The following is a 20,595-nucleotide window of genomic DNA, read 5'->3' as shown; positions in this document are numbered from 1 at the left end:
CCCAATGAGATCATGGGAGAGGATTGTACTATATTCAAAATAAGGCAAAACCACCTTTTGTAACTCATGAGAAAGAAAATAAGGCAGAGAACCACTAGAAAGTGAGAGGGGAGATTTGGGCTATAAAAACTGAAGTGCAAAACTCAAAGTTCAGGTGAAATTCTGGAAATCAACTCAGGTCTAATTCTTTTTTTTTTTTTAAAGAATAAACTCTATTGCCTTCAACTGTGACTCTCTCCAGTGATGTTTTGAGCTTTTTGGACACCAGTAGCTGATCATTTCTGTCACTGGCTGAATGTTGGTAGGGAAGTCTAGACTCCTACACTGGTTCTTATCAGGACATCCGACCTCCGATAAGAGAAAGATGGTGAGTGTTGTTGGGAGGGATTTGAATTCAAGAGGTAACAGTTTTAAAAACACTTGCAGTTTAGTCAAGAAACACTTTAATGTGATGACAGCAGTATTCCAGCCTGTGGGATTGGCATCTATAAATATAAATCAAAATAAACTAATAGGTATACAGACATGTTGCAAGGAAAACTTTTCTGAAGAATTTTGCTAAAATTATGAAACTGCAGTCAAAAATATGATCACCAAACAGTTCATATAGATTTTTACAGTTTGAATGGCACCCCAGTGTCCCTGGGCTTGTGTTCAGCTGCCCTGCAACTTCTGCATAATAAGGCTGTTGGGTGGTGCGCTGGTGAATATTGTTCCCACAAAAACATGTGTTCCCCAAAGAGGATGTCGGATAACTCTGCAGCAGCCCAGGTCCTCGATCTGAAAGCCCAGGTGACGGTAGCGGTCATCTGTCTCAAACAGGGTGTTGTTGGTGTAAGAGCCAAAGAACTGTGGAGAAACACGCATATTTCACACAGTTATTAATCACATTCATCTCCCGAAAAACCGCTAAAGTTATACATGTCTCTTCAGTACATTTTTCCAAATAATCAGCCACATGGTCAGTGGAAAATGAAATGGGGCAGAACTGGACTAACAGGCTGCCAATCCGTCAGTTTTGGTTGAAAGTTCAGCCTGCTTTCATGGGACCTGTTTTTTTTTTTGTTTGTTACAGGCAAGGTTATTACAGTTCACGAAATAACGAAATCTAGAATTGAAAAAGAAACAACATTTTTGTTAACTGAAATAAAAACGAGGGTTTTTAAAAAAAAACATGACTAACTGAAACTGTATTTTGTGGTTACAAGACTAACTAAAACTAACTAAAATATAGTGAAAATGTCCTTCGTTTTCCTCTTTGTAAACTTTTTTCATACATAATCCTTTTTGGTTGATATTAAATCTATTTCATCCATCTGGTTTTAAGACTTGATAAACTTATTGGGGCTGAGATGGATCAGACAAAGGAAGTAAAGGCAACATTTATTTTGACTTTTTTTAATCTGGCACCCAACAAATACCCCATTACAAAAACACTAAAACTAATAAAAACTAAACTAAAACTAACTATTTTCCAAAATATAAAAACTAATTAAAACTAGCAAACTCAGTCTAAAAACTAATTAAAACTAACTGAATTTGAAAACAAAAAAATTAACGAAATTAAAACTTAAACTAATGAAAAATCCCAAACTATTATTACTTGGTTACAGGGCCCAGCAGCTTCCACACACCCCCTCCCAAGTTTCATGATCAATTTTTAAACTTCACTATGCAGGGCAGTGTATGTGGGGCAGGTTTACAGAACAAAGTGACACTGTAGACTGTATATAAATAGAATTGGACTGAATCTGTGGTTTGCCCTGCCGACTGGTGGTGACAAAATGGGGTTTTTACAACCTGAGCCTTACCATATGTAGCACTTCAGTACCACGCTGAACAATAGTACCAAGCTACTAAGCTCAAAGTGCAGTTAACATATAGTTAACTTTTTTTGTTTGTTTGTTTGTTTGTTTTGTTATGCTGTTGAATGCCAGAGTTTCAGGGACAATACCAAAACAATATATTTTTTTCAACCAACACCCTACTGTATTGTAGGATTCAGAAATGCAAAACCACATTTTTCCTTGAACAAAAATAGCCAATAACTTTGTATTAATATATTACAACCTAAAACTAGATTTATCATATGTATTTGACTTGATCAAAGAATAGGTCCACAGGGCTGACCACTGATCAGCAATTTTCAAGCCAACAGTTGACATCAATTTGTGATACTTTTAAGGTACCCTTCTCTACTGAAGCTCCCAGTTGACTGACAGAATTGGAGTGTAACAACTGAGGACATTTTAAAGTGAACATTCAGAAGAGAGTATTAATAATAAAAAAATCCAGTACCGCCTAATCTTCGTTCAATGCAGATCTATACTGCCTTACAAAGTCTAACTGCAGTAACTATATTTTTGGTCAAAATTGAGTTATAACTAAAAATGAACTCCTTGATGTCGGTTTTATCTTGTGACAAAGTTTTAGATTTCAATTTTGCTTTATCTCAGAGAAATTATTATATTAAAAAAAAACTCAAAACCAAGCAGTAATTGCACTTACCACGGTCTAAATTATTATTAGATTATTAAATTATTATCTAGATAGTGATGAAGTAAAGAAGTGGGATAAAATTATATAGACTAAAATATACCATTACTTTATAATAGTAAGTCTAAAATACACAAATCTTTGAAAAGAGTTTTAAATACACTTCTACACACACAACAAATTCCATTAGAAAATGTTTATTCACTGAAAACAAAATAGAAAAGCTGAAAGAAGACAACAACATTGTAGTTACTGCACTCTGTTTGTGCATTGCTATTAGAACATTTTACAGCAAAACCAGAGTGCAGTAACTATGTTTTTGGGGTCAAAGGTCAAATAAATTATGATTTTTGAGCATAAAAATTACATCATCAATACATGTAGAAGTAAGTGTCATATTACTTATCTACATATAACTCATTTGGCTGGCCAGTTAAAACACAATAAAAAACTTTAATGCAGTTTTTCTCAGTTTTACCTTCTGTGTAGTTACTGCAGTTAGGCTTTGTAGGGCAGAATAGCAGAGCTCAGCTGCTGTGGCTCCTTAATGTTTCTGGGATCAGAATTATTTGGGACGGTTTTCCCTCAGCATATGAAAAAGATTGACCATGTCCTTATTGAGGAATATTTCCACCAGGCTCTTTATTATTCATCCCCCGTTAGAAAACCACAAATTAAAAGTGTTGTCATTGTATTTTTAATTTGGTGCCACTTATAAAAGACTCAATAGGACTCAGATTTTCAAAAACCGATTGTAAAACTGTGTTTAGATTTGACAAAATGCTATAAAATACTATCCCACACTAAATGTGAGTGACAGGGGTATCTTACCGCCAGTCCTGAGGATGGGTCGATGAAGTCAGCCCAGAATCCTTCACTCTGTAGAGCACAACAGATCTCCTTCGCTCCAACAACAAACTGTAAAACAGAAGAACAGCTTAGTGTCACTTTGTGTTTGCTGATTATTACTGGTACAGCTAGCCATGTGAGACACATGCAATAAGCAAAGAGACCAAGCTTATCACAAAAAGTTTTCTCCCAAAATTTCAGGCGACACCTGGATTGATTTTCTCAACTTCATTTAATGCACTTGTTATACAATACCAAGTATTAATGCAGTAATTCATGCAAAAGGAGCCCAACCAAATATTAAGTGTATCGAAATGAATATACTTTTCAGAAGCCTGACATTTGTGTTTAAAATATCCTTTTTTTATTGATCTTATGTAATATTCTAATTTTCTGAGACAGAGTTTTGTGTTTTCATTATCTGTAAGCCAGAATCATCAAAATTACAAGAAATACAGGCTTGAAATATTTCACTCTATGTGTAATGAATCTATATAATATACAAGTTTCACTTTCTGACTTTCTGAAACTTTTTTACAATATTCTAATTTCTTGAGATGTACCTGTATATACCTAAATACACTGATGCTGCCATGCGATTGGCTGGTTAACGAGCAGTTGAACAGGTGTACCTAATGAAGTGGCCAGTGATTGAGCATTTAATTAATATATATGTACAATATATTTTATACAGAACAACTGTCAGTTAGAACTGACAGTTGTTCTACAGGAGAATCATCACTGCTCCATATCTTCTAACACACTCCAGACAGCTCACCTGGTCAAGCATCTGCTCTCTCTCCTGTTCCACCTCAGCACACCATGCCGTCATATCGTTCTGGGTCTTTTGGGTCACTGTGACCACCATCATTCCAGAGGATGGAGCCTCAGGAAACATGGACTGGAAATCTGGAAATCACGTTATCACGAAACAAACACATCAGAATGAACAGCTTCTCTTCCACAATAATGGCAACACTTTGTTGTATTTGCTCTCCCTTCAGTAGACAGGATAAAAATGGAAAATTTGAATTACAAAGTCATTATGGAGTGCAGTGTCAGTGTTGTACCTTTCTTTAGTAGTTCAGGGCAGGACTGGATGGCACACTCCAGACTGGAGTTATGAAAGTACTGTTCAGCTTTATTGACATTCTGAGGCGAGGCGGAGTCCTCTCCCTCCTGATACACACAGACACGAAAATGAAGCAGTCAATATCCCATTATTTTAATAAACACAATGAGGACAGAGAGAAGACGGCTGGTGGGGAAGGAGACACAATGAGAGATGCCACAGATGGCCATAGTACAGGCAGGGACAGACCAATTGTGTTAGGGAAGAAGAAAAATCAGGTGACCAAATTATGTGGGGAGCGTGTCTATGTTCCCCGGGTCCTATGTTCCCCTCTTTGTATGAAACTGGGGAACATAGGACCCTTTCCCCCGCTTTTCCCAAAAAGTGTCCTGTGTTCCCCAGTCTGTTACTTTTTCCACCATTACTGCCAAATTCCATGGCAAATAGGCCTCACCCTAACCCTATTTAAAAAGCCAATGAACTGCAAAGTAACAAGAAAGTAGCTGCTAAAGTTTTGGGCTGCTTGAGCTAAGGTGGGCCATGTGACGGTAGGCCTGCTGGCCATGCTGAGAGTCTACCGTAAAGATTGATAGATTGCGGGGAACATGTTCCTTGAACAAAAAAAGCCAATAACTTTGTATAAATATATTACAACCTAAAACTAGATTTATCATATGTATTTGACTTGATCAAAGAATAGGCCCACAAGCCTGGTCAGCAATTTTCAAGGAAACAGTTGAAATCAATTTGTGATACTTTTAAGGTACCCTTCTCTACTAGGGTTGTCAAAAGTATCGATACTCAAAAAAGCATTGATACTAAAACATATCTGGATACGATACTCATTTTCAAAAGTATCGATAGTTTATTGTTATGTGTGTAAAGCATAGCCCAGGAAGGAAGACTTAAGTTATTTTTAATCAAGCTTGCCTAATATTGTGCACAGCATACAACCTCAAAATACTGTTCTAATTGTTATTGTTTATTGTATTTATGTTTTTGCACTACGTCAGACCTGAAGCTTGTTATCATAGTTCCAGTTTCTTTTTGCACAACTGTTTATTATAAATATTTAACCTGTGGTTCTGTTCATTTTTACATGTTGCATTTTTCTTGTTAATAAAAATATTTTTGTTAAATTTTGGGGTCATTATTTTTATCCTTGTGGTATCGAAAATGGTATCAAGTATCAAATATTTTTCCTGAGTATCGGTATCGAGTTGAAAATTAAAAAAACTCAGACTGCAGAAACACTCCAGTAGAGATTAGGTTGTTTCAGAGTGTTTCTGCAGTCTGAGATTTTTGGTCATATAGACAAGGTCCCAGTTGACTGACATAATTGGAGCGTAACAACAGAGGACATTTTAAAGTGGCATGTTCCCCGGTATGTATTGCTACAGCCCTTTTTGGGAAAAACGGGGAACATACAGTACAGGCCAAAAGTTTAGACACACACCTTCAAGACTATTTACATTGTAGATTCTCACTAAAGACATCAAAACTATGAATGAACACATATGGAATTATGTACTGAACAAAAAAGTGTGAAATAACTGAAAACATTTTTTGTATTTTAGATTCCTCAAAGTAGCCACCCTTTGCTTACTAGAATATAAGACATGTTTTCAGTTATTTCACACTTTTTTGTTAAGTACATAATTCCACATGTGTTCATTAATAGTTTTGATGAATCTACAATGTGAATAGTCATGAAAATAAAGGAAACGCATTGAATGAGAAGGTGTGTCCAAACTTTTGGGCTGTACTGTAGGTCCCGGGGAACATAGGGATGACCCCTTCATGTGCCAACTATGACCCACTGAGAAAGTTGGTAGCAGCAGTCCTACCAGGGGAAAAGTTAGAGTTGAGCCCTGACAGAGGGTGACCAAGTCATTAGACTCCATCATTTATGCTAAGCGCTGCACAAACAGGGCCTCCAGGATCACAAAGGACCTCTCCCACAACCCTGTGATTTTTGTTTTGTTTTGCTAATTCCCCTTTGACTTCCACGTGTGTGTTTCAGGCAGTAACACAGACATTTGATTACACACAAGTAAATAGTAAATGGACCTGCACTTATATATCGCTTTTCTAATCGCTTTGCGACCACTCAAATCGCTATATAAGCGTCTTTAAAAGCTGCTATAAGTTCTAAAACCAACAGATGTCACTGTGAGTTTGAAACCTATATTTTTTTGGGACAAGTAAAAGGAAAAGCTCCAGAGCATATTAAGGCTCTATCCATTAGTTTTTGTTGGCCCTGGTCAAGGGGATGGTCATTCAACTACATGTTTAAAAAATAACGCCTTTGTCAGTGGTGCTGTTGTACAGCAGTGCATTATACACATAAGCATATGCAAGAAGACGAGAAAAAATAGTAGTCTTGTTGTTTTGAATAATAATATTAGTCTGTTTAAGTTAAATGAGTTTAACCAGTGAGTAACATGGAACTGCTGACACAGTATGAACTATTGCTGCTAGAGTGGATTTCCTCATTAAACTGGAACAGTTTCAGAAAAGTACTATTGTTAAGAGTATTACACTTACAAAGAAGTCTGTGATGAACTGGGCCAGAATTAACTCATGTCTCTCACTGCTGGAAGGGGATGACAGCACGTCAGGGAGCAGCTTGAGTGCCAGGCTCTTCTTCGGATCTGCTAATCCTGCCAGGTGGTTGTCAAAACCCACATTACCGGGCAGTTGGAAGCGCTGGTCCTGGGGTCCAAAAGGTCCCATGCTCTCTTCAGGCCACACAGTTTGCAGTCCTTAACCAGGGAGGAATATAAGAAAAAGATCAGATCAGAGGAGGAGACTGCACAGTTATTTAACATCTTGTTGTGAGACAGAGCACTGAGAAAGTTAACAAACGTAGATGTGAGTATGACAAATGGTCATTTTAGCACTCTGTGTCTGCCAGAGAGGAAAGTTGGCTGTTAGCCAGCTAATGTTATCTGTGGGTTAGAAAACTAAGGCAGCTGCAAACATAATGCATAACTTTCTGTATTATCCACATTCTACAAGTTACATCTTGTCAAAAGCTTTAGCTGAACTTACAGAAATGTAGTTAGCCTAAAACTGACTTTGGATACATGACTTAGAGTCAAAACACGACCATTTGCAGATGATGCAAATAATTAAAAAGCGACCAGAGTGAGGATAAACGGTCTGTATGTCATTCAATACAAAGTCAAGAGAGTGATAAGTGTGTTCCTCTATGAAAGGGGCGGGGCTTAAATATTTTCTGCCTCTATACACATTTTTAACCTTGGTGTTCCCACTCAAAATGTCTGGCCTTATGTCTATAGCTTTACTAGACACGCATTATGATCTATTGTCATTTTGCTAATTATTACTATAATGTAAAGCAAACAACATACCCATGTCAGAGGAAGTGATGGCTACTTGGGGCTCATCAGAGCCTGAGGATCCAGCAGCAGAGAAGGCTCTGGGTCCAGCCACACGATGCACCAACACATGGAGGCCTGGGAGGTAACTGACCAGCCTGGCTTTGCTACACAGCACCTGGACACAAACACATGTTAGACGTTAGATTATGTGTAGAGTGTAGTAGTTATAAACAAAGACATTTTGATTATTTTGCCTACCGTCATGGATGTAAATGAGGTGGACAAATGAATAGACACACCTGTCAGTATACTGCACATGCTACAGTTTCCACTTAAATGCATACATTACAATTAGGTGTAACCAAGACATTTATTAATAATATTTATTTGTTGACAGTCTGAAATGTGTCAATTAAAAAATACAACCCCAAATAGCTTGGACACTGCCTAAAATGATAATACAATACATTTAATGATCAAACTGACACATTATTGTAAATACACTCATTTTGACTTTGAGGGCTTCACTAAGTTACAAACAGGGAGCACCAAAAGGCTGGGAAACACTCAAAAACACCTGTTTGTAAATAGTTTAATTAGTGTCAGGAGATGGTATCATGACTGGGTATGAAAGGGGGGTCCTTGAAAGAGTCAGCTGTTCACAAGCAAGGATGGGAGAAGTTCATCCCTAACCCTAGTGGGACTTCAACATCTATAATCCATGACAATATTTAAACAGAAATACATGCAGAGATAGACCAACAGAGAGTGAAGCCTACTGAGCATGTGCAGAGGAAGTTTCATCACTGTTTGTGTTGTTCCAGGTTGGAGTAAATGAGTGTGTTACAATTCCCCCTGTTCCCAAAACATTGTTTAAAATGCAGTAATACGACATAACTCAAATGTATTGACGGAACTGCTGAAGAACCTGGCAGCTGAAAAATGTAAAAGTGGCAGAACTGGAAGCTGAACTGCTTTACCTTCACATTGCACATGTGACTTACCCTGGCCATCCTGGTGTGTTTTCTGTCAGTGTCCAGTTATGTTTCTGTAAGAGTAGGAGATGAAGCAGTCAGCAAGTATTACCAAACACACGTCTCTGACACAATTATTGTCAGCCATAGCCTCAACAAAGAGAGAAAGAGTCTCTCATTTTAAGATTATATGCACATTTTAACTCCAGACAAAGAAGCCAAAGGTAACAGAAAATGGTTGATTTATATCCTACATTAAGATAGCTGTCACCAAATATTGTGCTTCTTCTGAGTTTAGATAAGGCTACCTCACATAAAGTGGACACTTGTGATCCTCAGTGATGCCGCCGGGTCACAGACTGTAGTGTAACTGTGGATACAGGTAACATTAACTACCATATGTCATCAAGGCTAAAGGAGCATGTAGCGAACTTACCTAAAGTTATACGGGTCAGAGGAGATGTCAGTGTGAGTAAGAACAAAGTCAGGAATACAGTCATTAGACGGTGATCCAATAACGCTTAGTAATGTTGGTATTACTCGTACAGGTGTTTATCAAGACCGGACTCATTAATAGCGACAATTAGCACAACCTAAGATTCTCATTCCTCCACCATAGATTCACGCATTTATTCACCTTGGACTCGCGCATGCGCACAATATTTTGTGTGCGCGATGGTTCTTCTTCTTTTGGTTTCACCGCAGCCGACATCCGCAACGCTGCTTTGCTGCCATCTCCTGGATTACTGGGCCATCTTTATTCACATCCTTTTCATTAGTCCAGACCAGTGGTTCTCAACATTTTTTCAGTGATGTACCCGCTGAGAAATATGTTTTCAGCCAAGTACCCCCTAACCAGGGCAAAGCATTTTTGTTAAAAAGACTTAAAAACAGAGCGCTGTCCCATCAGTGTCTGATTTATTAAACTTTGGAACTGATAAACACAGACAAAATTCAAACATTTAAAACATTTAAAAATAATAATTATTTAAAACATTTTAAATGTTAATAATCCATGACAAAATGTATTGCAAATATTTCTCATCACTAAAATGTGATTCAAACTAATGTAGTAAAAACAGTGGGCATATAACCATTTAAAACTATATACGCTTCAACCAGGACTCCTTCTTTGAGTTTTCAAGTGATTGACAGGTGATGCCAGGTGGCATATGACAGGTTGGGTCCAACCATCCTGGTATGGGGGAGACTCTGGGTTTTTAGGATAATGTAATTGAATAGCCTACTGAATATAAAATTAATTTTATGAACATATACTTATATTTTACTAAACTATTTATTAAATAATTACTTTTAAAGGATTTTTGCATGGATGCTACTTTTTAAATGTATATTTTGAAATATCACGTACCCCCTGGAGTGTCTTCACGTACCCCCATTTGAGAACCACTGGTCTAGAGCATAGGTCCAGAGTCTCGCAAGAAGTCAAACAGCCATTTTTTAAATTTTCCATTCCCTCCACACATTTGTATACTTCTCACTGATATTTCTGTGAAGCCAATTTTCCTCATCTCAGTTAACAACACCTCTTTCTGACTGAAACCTTGTCTCTGGCTGCTGCCATTGCTCGCATAACCCTGTTAGTGTTTCCTAAGGATGCATTGTGTGCAGTAATGAGAGTGTGACACAATTGGTGTGTCACACTCTCATTACTGTTCCCTCCTGTAGTTCTACTGCCTACTCTACCTTGTAAGGCATAATTGGTCAATAATTAGTTTAGTCAATCACAATGTTTTTATTCATGTTTTATTTCATTTAATTGATCATTCCATTTCTGTTGTGTTTGGGATTGTTGCATGGTACTTGTCTGCTGTCTGGCACAATTGTTGGTGTTGTGCTATGTCATTTATGTTTGTAGAGAAAGCAGAAACACCAATAATATTAAAACTTTTTTTGCTTTCTGGGCTCCATGTAGTTAGATGACACTGTTATTCCACCATTTCAACAAAATGCAAAAGTTGGCATCAAAACCACTCTTCCTCAAGGCTTGCTAAATACACTCAATGGCCACTTTATCATGTAGAGCTGTGCAACTGCTCATTAACGTAAATACCTAATCATCCAGCACTTTATTAGGTACACCTTGCTAGCTAACAAAGCACTTAATGCTGCTGTAGCCCATCTACATCGAGGTTGGACGTGTTGTGTGTTCAGAAATGGTAACAAGTGGTTATTTAAGTTACTATTGCCTTTCTATCATCTCAAATCAGTCTGACCATTATCCTCTGACCTCTGGCATCAAAGAGGCACTTTGGCTCACCTGATATTTGCCATGGCACGTTCAAAGTCACTTAAATCACTTTTCCTCCACATTCTGATGCTGGTTTGAACTTCAGCTCATCTTCACCAAATGCCTAAATGCATTGAGTTGCTGCCATGTGATCGACTGATTAGATCATTTCATTAACAGGCATGTATAAAAAGCTTTTGAATTCAAAATATGTCCTGTCCTTCTCAGGATTGCAATGCCTTTTGCCAATTTTGTTTTTAAGTATTTTATATGAGTTTCCAACTGAATTTGTGATCCACTACCAGACCTAAAAATCGACTTTCATATACTTTTTCAATTTTATGATTATCAATCATTATCTGAACTGACATCGTTGTTCTATGATTACCAAACAGCATAAATGTATGTATTTTTTTTCCAGATTTAATGATAATTTATCATTATCTATCAAACCACTGTTTTAGTTTTGTTATCTCTACTTCTACTTCTTCACTTTGTCAATAATTTCTCTAACTTATCATCAGAAAATTATTTGCATCATCTGCAAATAATACAAATGTTATTTCCCTTGAAACCTTCCCCAATCATTTACATATGATATAAACAATTTCAGTGCCAACACTGACCCTTTTGGGGCACCACATGTAATATCTGACTCCACAAAATATTGTAGTTTTAATCTATTTTAAGTGATACTGATCATTATTTCCATTTAATGCTGTTTTTATTTTCTTCTAGTATACTATTATAATATTCCTTCTTACAAAATCTCAGAATCTCGGTTTTCAGTTTTCAGAATAAAGTGTTACACAACCAGGCCCAAATATCAGATAAATATGGAAATAATATTAATTGCATGATATTCACAGAACTGTTCACTGTGGATTTTAATCAAGCGCCTTTAGATATAGACTGTACAGTAAAATATTACATTATATTAAAATGAATTAAAATTAAACTCTTTTCACAAACCTACATGACTTTTCACTGTGGAATATCAGTTTAAAATGCACTTGAATATTTATTGTACAGCAAATATTCAAGTGCATTTTATTACGAAATTCCACATTTAATTTCCATTACATAGGGACGCCTGGTTTGACTACGGAGAAGCGAATGATGGCTCACCCATTTGGAAACCGTCTTCAGTTTGGTTATTGGTCCTGATCCCAACCTTGGTGCAGGAAGGACAGGAAGTGTTGGGTTAAAATGTTTTTCTGTCATGTCTGGGGCATCTTCTACGGAAAAACAGCAAAACAACAACAAAAAACAATTTTTAAATAAAAATCCATAATTAAACAAGGAACAATATAGTAGATGTGTTTATTTGTTGATGTATTTAGTAGGTTATTGATCTATTTATGTCTATAAATACTTATGCTTTACGTAATTGTTGCCGATCCAGTTTTGACTTTCACTTTTGATTTTGATCAGAAAGAGCTGCTGCGCGGTGTGTGCTCTGTCTGTTTAACTTTACCACGATTCGACACAGGAAATAAACCAGCGACAAAATACACAGCGACAAAATACACCTACACAGGTAGGTGGTTTACTGTTATTTAACCTGGATTTGAGTGGATTTGTTTTGTCATAAACTACTCCCTTTTTGTTTTGATCGAGTTTCGTTTTCGTCGTCAGGTCATGGCAGACCGACAGATAGACAGCAAGGTGAGGATTATTCAAGAATATTCACAGTGTGCTCGTTTCTTATTAGTGAAGGACTAATGATCCGTGTGTGTGTGTGTGTGTGTGTGTGTGTGTGTGTCTTATTGTCAGGTGGACGTTGATTCGGAGGGGAGAGAGAGAGAGTTGGAGGAGGCCAGGAAAGAGCTTCAAACATGGAAGGTAAGTTCAGAATACATACACCAGTTAAGTTGTAGGCTAAACTTACTTTATACTACAGCAGACCTTAAATATTGATAACGAATATGACACGAACTGGGGCAAAGGACAGCAATTTTATCTGGTATTTGTAAACTGACTCAGCAGTGACATCTGCTGGAATATTTTCTGCATGGGGAGAAATCAATTTCAGGAATGATTACTGCAAAAAAAAAGTTAAGGTATCAAAAAGACATTACTAGTTTCAGTTTACAGTTAAATATGTAAGAATTATTTTATGCCATCATAAAATAAAATAATACAAAATAAAGATTTAATAGAAATTTTGTATTCATTGTAGAAAGAAAATTCACATTGTAAAAAAAATGGTCTATAAACATAAATGGCACACTGTGAAAGCTCCTATGATTGCACTTTCAACTGGCTTTCTCAGCTTGTCTACATATCATATATAAATCAAGTTATTACTGTAAATAAAACATGTGTATTTTCAATAAATAGATGGACTCCTGAGGGTTAATTAATGTGGTAATCCACAGTATTTATCTAGAATTGGAAGTACTTTCTCCTGTAAGAAACAGCCTCTATGCAAACTGTCCACAGGTCTCTCATAGCATCTCTAAACTTATCCGGCTGTGTCTTTCAGACTAAAGTGGAGAAAGCTGATGATGAGAAAGCCAGGCTGATATTGGACAAACTAGAAGAAGAAGAAGCCAAGACGAAGGCCCAGCAGGAGATGATAGTTTGTGCTAACAAGCAAGCGGAGCATCAGAAGGAATTCAATCAAGGGATGAACGCAGTGCAGGTACAGATACTGTAATCTCTTGTTACATAAAGGCTGCTCGTCAAACAGGAGAGGGTCTCATTACATTTTTGACTTGATTCTTTCACATAGGATGAAATCCTGAAGCTAAGTAAACGCAGAGAAGAACTGCAGAAAAAACTGAAGATGTATCAATCGGAACTGGAGGCTAAGAAGGCAGAGTCCACAAAACTGAGGCAGAAATTCAAGGTGGGACAGTCCACCAGCTCAAACTGGTCTACCTGAACTACACCAACCTGTCACTGCATCCATTTCAGGGCACTGATAGTAACAATACATCTTAATAATATAACAATGCATTGACATATCCAACAATTAAACTAAAAATAACACCATTCAGCATAACATTTATTATGTTACAGATACAATAATTGTTGTGTAACTCAGTGTATTGCGATGCTCCTCCTGTCCAGATCTACGCCCAGATTCCAGAGACAGAGGTGATGTTCAGGACACAGGATAAAGAGGAGAGGGATGACGACAGTGAGCCAATCAGAGGGCTGTTTGCCATCAGCCAGAGACCCACTGTCCTTCTGCAAGGAGGACAGGCACTCATCACCTTTGAAGAAGAGAGCGGTAGACATTTACTCTTCCGTGTGATAGACTGTTATATGAGTACATACGTTCTTTATCTATTGTTTCACTTGTATAACCTATTTTTATATTTACAGACACAAAAACTTATTTCACCCATTTAAGCCGCGAAAGCATTACCGCATTTCTACCACTGTTGCGTTATTCTACCATTAAAGCCGGGAAAGCGGATACGTCGTTTTGTAGTATTTGTAGTTTTTTCCACCTATATTTGGTCTCTTGGCCAATGAAATGCATCAGAATACATGTGGGAGTGTTGCAATGCAACATGGGACTTTTCCAGAACTTTTAAATCATCACCAAAAAAGACACAAAATGACCTAAAAAAGACGTAAAAAGACACATAATGACTAAAAAAAACACAAAAAGATACAAAATGACAAAAAAAAGACACAAAATAACAAAAAAAGACACACAATGACTAAAAAAAGACACAAAATGAGAATACATGTGGGAGTTTCGCAATGCAACATGGGACTTTTCCAGAACTTTGAAATCATCACCAAAAAAGACACAAAATGACTAAAAAAAGACACAAAATGACCAAAAAAAGACACAAAATGACTAGAAAAAGACACAAATTGACCAAAAAAAGATACAAAATGACTAAAAAAGACACAAAATGAGAATGGGACTTTTCCAGAACTTTGAAATCATGGCGGAAGGCGACTATAGCGGAGGGAGCTTAGATATAACAGGTATAAGCTCTCAAATAATTTTTGAATTTCATTTCTATCTGCTACAGAGGCTGAAAAATCGATTATTTAATAGGCGTTGACACTTCTGTTCAATTTCCAGAAAAACTTCAGGTTTTAGGGGCTTATTTTAAAATTGCCCAGAGGTTTTACAGGCATTTTCCCCAGGCGTTTTAGGCCTAAATGGGTTAAAAGGCAAGTAAGGCAAAGTGTGATAATTTGCTAATGCATTTTGACATATATTAAATTGAAACAACGGTATATTTTATGTTTAAACTGATAACCTTTGAATTTGATACAGCGTATTTTTCTTAACTTTTACAGTGTCCCAACTTTAAGAGTTGTATATCTTACTGTGCGATCTGCCTCATTTTTTCTGTCCTTCAGTTGCCTCTCGGATCTTGAAGCTTGCCAAGTGCTCTGTGTCCTGTGAGAAAAGTAGTTTGGATGTGAAGCCGAAAAAAATAACCATGGATCCTGTTGTTAAGTTTGAGGTACATTTTCCACTTTCAGACGATGACAAATAGTGCTGCACGTCACATCAACACATCAACACACCTTCACCCCTTCACACACCTTCACACACACAATATTTACTGGTAAAATGTTTAATTTATGCGGCATTTATAAAGTATTTTCTTGTCAATTATATGGCAAAACAGCGTTTCTTTGATGAAAAACCTTTTATTTATACAGTAAATTTTTTTATAAAATGACAATCTTAAACGTGAAATCAACAGTGCCAATATCTTTTTATCGTAATATTAAAAAAAGGTTCTACCGTATTTATTACGGTAAAGTTCTGGCAACCACAGCTGCCAGTTTTTTTACTGTAAAAACAGTTTTTTTTACAGTGTGTATATATATATATATACTGTATATGCACTAAATGGTGCATTCTTACTACAGCAATTCACTGTACTTCCAGATCTGTAAGCATGCACCTTTCTCACCCACTTCCATTCTGAGCCTGATTTCAGGAGGGCTTTCAATTGTATGAACATCAAGAAATCAGCAGCTGGGTCCCCAAACCACGTGCTAAGCAACTAGCATCTGTGTTCACAATTATATGTAACCTGTCCCTGGCTCTGGCAGGAAATATCACAGCCTGTCAGGGGAACAAAAAGGCACTGAATAGGACCGCTAGGACCTGCAAAGTGTGCTTCATTTGGCTGAACAGACAATAGTCGATGTGCTGCAAAACTAAATGCCACGGAAATCATTAAGGATCTCAACCATCTGCCATTTTCTCTCTATTGAGATTGGGAAGAAGGTACAGGACACAGCAGGCAACAATGAGAGGCTCAGGGAAAGTTTCTACCCTCAGATCACCAGGATCTTAAATAAGCACTCTTTTAAAAACACAAATTGACAGAACTGATCGGATTACATTCACTGCAATTGTATCTTACATGATTTTATGTGAATCAATAACATTGATTGAGTGATTGATTGATTGATTGATTGTTGCACATCTACTCATGAGTGTGACAGAATTAAACTAAAAGCAGCATAATTGATAAATGAAACTGTGATTTGCATTTCCATTGTCACATAAAATCAGTCAGAAAGCATGATGGGCAAATGACTTATGTTAACTATGTAATATGAAAACATTTGATGTGAATAGAGTTGACCATTTTGCTCCGATCTGTTGAATTATATTCTTTCCTTGAATTTATATTTTTCCTGACTGTAATTGCTCACAGCAGGTTCAGTCTGGTGTGTTTAGTTGATTATGTGATCTGTTAACAACAGTAATTCACTAATCAGAGTTATTCACAAGTTCAGTCCAAACACTGATCTATTATTGAGCCAGCATCAACAAATTCAGGTAAATTAAGTACAACTACTGAAATATTATTTCCTCACATGTATCCTTCATTTTGTAGAAATATGCAAACGACAAAAACTAATCTAACTAATATTCCAAGTTCAGCAGCCAAGAATACTTCTCTGTGTGCTCCATTGCTTTCCAGACATGCACAATACATTTCATAACCAGCTCATCTTCAAATCTCATCTAGTGGTGCTCTCTTATGGCAACATTTTCCCCCAGAAAACTGCCAAAATGATTTAAGAATGTATTTGAACTAGCAACATCACTGACTTATAGAACAGACTCCATTGTAATGACTTTGTGCTGTCACCAATGTAGGTCCAGCTTGACGTTTCCAGAAAAGATCTCGTGGTTGCCAACATTCCCCCTTCCATGCCAGAGGAGAGAATAAAGGACAAACTGGAGATGAGTTTCTCCAGACCCAGCAGAGGAGGAGGAGAGGTGGAGAATGTGCAGTACGATAAGAACACTGGGACAGGCCGGATCAGATTTTTACACCCTGGAGGTACAACTCTGGCCATTGTTACTAAGACAATGTTACAGTGCACATTTACTAAGACAGAAGCCCATTAGGCAGACAGCTCCAGGACTGAGTCTGGGACTGAAACTCAGTCAGCACAGTTAAGGAGTTAGATGTTTATATTTTAATTGTAATTGTATTTAATTGTATTGAATATTTTTATATTGTTGATTATATAATTAATACAACTAGAGTTTATAATATAAATGATAGAGCGGGATACTGTGATTGACACAGTTGTTGTTCATTTGTATATATCGATTGAAAACCAAGCCTCCTGAGCATCAGTGTGTTAATGATGTATTAATACTAAAATGTGTGTCTGTTTCTGTGTGTGCAGTTACTGAGTCACTGGTTCTGAAAGGGAAGTACCCTGTGGATCTGGACTCTCAAGTAGACGTGCAGGTTGGAAACATTTACACATATCGGCTGTGCAAGTTTCAGGTAAGATACAGTTCTGGTATATATATATATATATATATATATATATATATATATATATATATATATATATAACTATATATATATATATATACATATATATATATATATTATAGTACAAACTACATGCTGTTTTAGGACACTTCTGAATCGCGATTCGATCAGAAGTCCACATGTCTGAGTCTGAGAATTGATCTTAGACTATTGTATCGATGGCTGGAGCTGATAAAACTCTGTGGTGTTTTGTTTTTAATGGTGGCAAACCAAAGCATGTTTAGGCTACATCATTTATCATTAAAAACCTGATTAAGAATTAATTACACCCTGCAACCGTGAAATTTCTTCAAACAGAATACTAGCCGAGGCTATTAATGTTGTTGTCTTCTGTTTTTTATTGATATCCTGCTGGACACCGGAGCGTCAGCGTCTCCTTCACCAGCAGTTCTGACCCAATAGAAACATTTCCAATCAGCACTGCCACACGCTCCTCTGACTGGGATAGATTTATTACTAAATGTAAAGAAGTGAATAATGTCTCTCCATCATAATAATAACTATATTTGCATATTATATAGGCTATTAGGCTTTATATATCACAATGTTTAAATTAAATAATCCAACAAGTTTGTTGTGTTGCAGCTGTTGGACATCAGCGTTTCACTTTCTGCCTCTGAGAAATTCCTCTTCTTTTAGAATTAAAACTTACTTTAAAACATTGTTTACCTCCTTCAACCAAAAAGCTGTGAACACTTAAAGCTCCAAATGTAAAATGTTCAGTGAACTTGTTTGAGTTTATAACTATAATTACTTTAATTTCATAAACCTCCGTTGCTGCGCATTTCTCTAAAATGTCAATTTCGCTCCTGTTGTTATTTGTGACGGTGCACTTTGCTAATAAAGGTGACTTAAAAAAGAAAAGGAAAAAAATTCTCTTTTTGGCCGTATTGCGTCCTTCGGTGTTATAAACTCTGGAGGCGATCCATCTGAATCTGGTATATATTATATATATATTATATATATTAGGGCGTGGTATATAAATTATGCTTGTTTCAAGCCGCCACATTTATCAACGATCATTCTCACGCTGTGATTAGAGAGATACGATCGTTTGATAAATCACACGTGAATCCTGTCGTAAGACGAAATATACGCTCAGATCTGCGCTCTGTTCTACGTTTGTTTGATAAATGAGGGCCAGTATGTTTAAACTTACATGAGTATCTTGTTTTAGTATTTTAGTATTTAGAAAGAAAAATTGTAACTGTCCATATCAGTGGTATCTGTCTCCTCAATTGCCTGTGAAGGAGCGATAGATGCAATAAAACAAGAAAGTCATTTAAACTGATGTTATTGATTCATTTCAGACTTTCTGTGGCATCCCGAAGCGTACCATCCTTCTGGATGGCATTGAGGACACTGAGGATGAAGAGGACCTGCAGGACCACTTGGAGATCCACTTCCAGAAACCCAGCAACTTTGGTGGTGAGATAGAGAGCATCAAGTACAACTCCAGAGGGAAGGCTCTGAAAGCCTTTTTCTGTGAGGACTGACTTTAAGCAGCAACAACATGTAAGGAAAGTAAGAGTAGCTCCTCCCTCTCCATTATCAATCTGTCTTCCTCCTATTGAATCATCTAAAAAACATAATTGTAATATGATTTTTTTTAACATATATATATTATCCCCTATATAAAATGTGGAGTATATTATGGACAATTATGGATTTTTATTATATATATATATATATATATATATATATTATCCCCTATATAAAAATGTGGAGTATATTATTTATGGACATGCCAAGAATTAGATCAGAAGATGTTGTGATTTTAATGCTTTCAGTATAGGGTATGAATTTGGGTCTGTTTTCATATTACATGGTGATTAGGTGGTGTAAGTGTCAAGACAAGGCCAATGGGAAGGACCTCAACAATGATCTGTATGATTATATATATATATTAATGTGTGCAGGTGTGAAAACAATGATGTTGGTTGAAGGCAAAGGTTGGTCACACCAAATACTGATTTGTTTTGATTTTCCTTCTCTTCACTCACTTTTGCATTTTGTTAATTGATTAAGATAAACAAAACAATTAAACAATGAACATTTACGGAAAGTTAGTACATTTTCAGGCTTGCTGCATCTTGTGAAAGCAAGGTATGATAGCCTCACAATCATTGTGATCACATATTTCATTCAGAAAATGGTGTGTGTGGTTTTATGCTACAAAGTACCTTAAAGACTTGTTGATTCGCTTACGCTTAGTGTTGAGAAGTGCAACAGATTTCAACCTTTCAGCCCACAGAGGTTGTGGTCTCACTGCTTAAGATTTAATGTGCAATGGCTGTTTTATAGTAAACCAATTCAAATACATGCAACAAGCACACAGTCTGGATAGATGATTTTTGTAACATGAAAGCTGCATTGATCGTTGTAACAAGAAATCCTGCCTGTACTCTAGAATATACATGGTTTAAATACAATATGGTGGTATATTTTGATCATTAAAAATATAATGGTTAATCAATAACAGGAATTGTGTCGTGGTTGTGTTTTTTTTGCATTTACATATGTGCTAAGTAAAGAATTCAAGAAGAACTCACGACTCCTCCATATAGTTATTGTTAAGATTAAGATTACCTACCCTCCACTTGGATATTGTACATGCTAAAACAGTATAGTAACAATCAAGAATATAACATGAATTATAATTCATCGATCATAGTAGTAGTAGTGATAGGATAGAGTCCAGCAGAACCACCACAGCAGTCATGATGACAGTCCTAGACCAACTGTGGTAGAAGTTGGTGCCGAGCAAGACCCAGGGGCAGGCGTGGACAGAGTCCAA

The 20,595-nt window shown here is 36.7% G+C and overlaps 2 protein-coding genes across 2 annotated transcripts; one reads left to right on the top strand and one right to left on the bottom strand.

The window, feature by feature from the left end:
• Positions 1 to 426: 426 nt before the first annotated feature.
• mmadhcb (metabolism of cobalamin associated Db) lies at positions 427 to 9,381 on the bottom strand. The gene is made up of 8 exons (XM_059342896.1): positions 9,175 to 9,381; positions 8,769 to 8,812; positions 7,795 to 7,939; positions 6,965 to 7,182; positions 4,416 to 4,524; positions 4,124 to 4,254; positions 3,328 to 3,414; positions 427 to 849 (listed from the first exon to the last, which is right to left on the bottom strand). The coding sequence occupies exons 2-8, from the start codon at positions 8,775 to 8,777 to the stop codon at positions 655 to 657; spliced, it is 894 nt and encodes a 297-aa protein (XP_059198879.1). The 5' UTR covers positions 8,778 to 8,812; positions 9,175 to 9,381; the 3' UTR covers positions 427 to 654.
• A 2,859-nt stretch (positions 9,382 to 12,240) lies between these two features.
• Positions 12,241 to 19,480, top strand: nmi (N-myc (and STAT) interactor). The gene is made up of 10 exons (XM_059343062.1): positions 12,241 to 12,529; positions 12,628 to 12,657; positions 12,766 to 12,834; positions 13,478 to 13,636; positions 13,727 to 13,843; positions 14,068 to 14,230; positions 15,331 to 15,437; positions 17,102 to 17,288; positions 17,644 to 17,747; positions 19,109 to 19,480. Exons 2-10 carry the CDS (start codon positions 12,631 to 12,633, stop codon positions 19,292 to 19,294), a joined length of 1,119 nt encoding a protein of 372 aa, XP_059199045.1. The 5' UTR covers positions 12,241 to 12,529; positions 12,628 to 12,630; the 3' UTR covers positions 19,295 to 19,480.
• Positions 19,481 to 20,595: the final 1,115 nt, after the last annotated feature.

The sequence above is a fragment of the Centropristis striata genome, chromosome 10, assembly GCF_030273125.1.
Source record: "Centropristis striata isolate RG_2023a ecotype Rhode Island chromosome 10, C.striata_1.0, whole genome shotgun sequence".
Taxonomy (NCBI): Eukaryota; Metazoa; Chordata; class Actinopteri; order Perciformes; family Serranidae; genus Centropristis; species Centropristis striata.
This window is presented reverse-complemented; position numbering and strand designations above follow the sequence as displayed.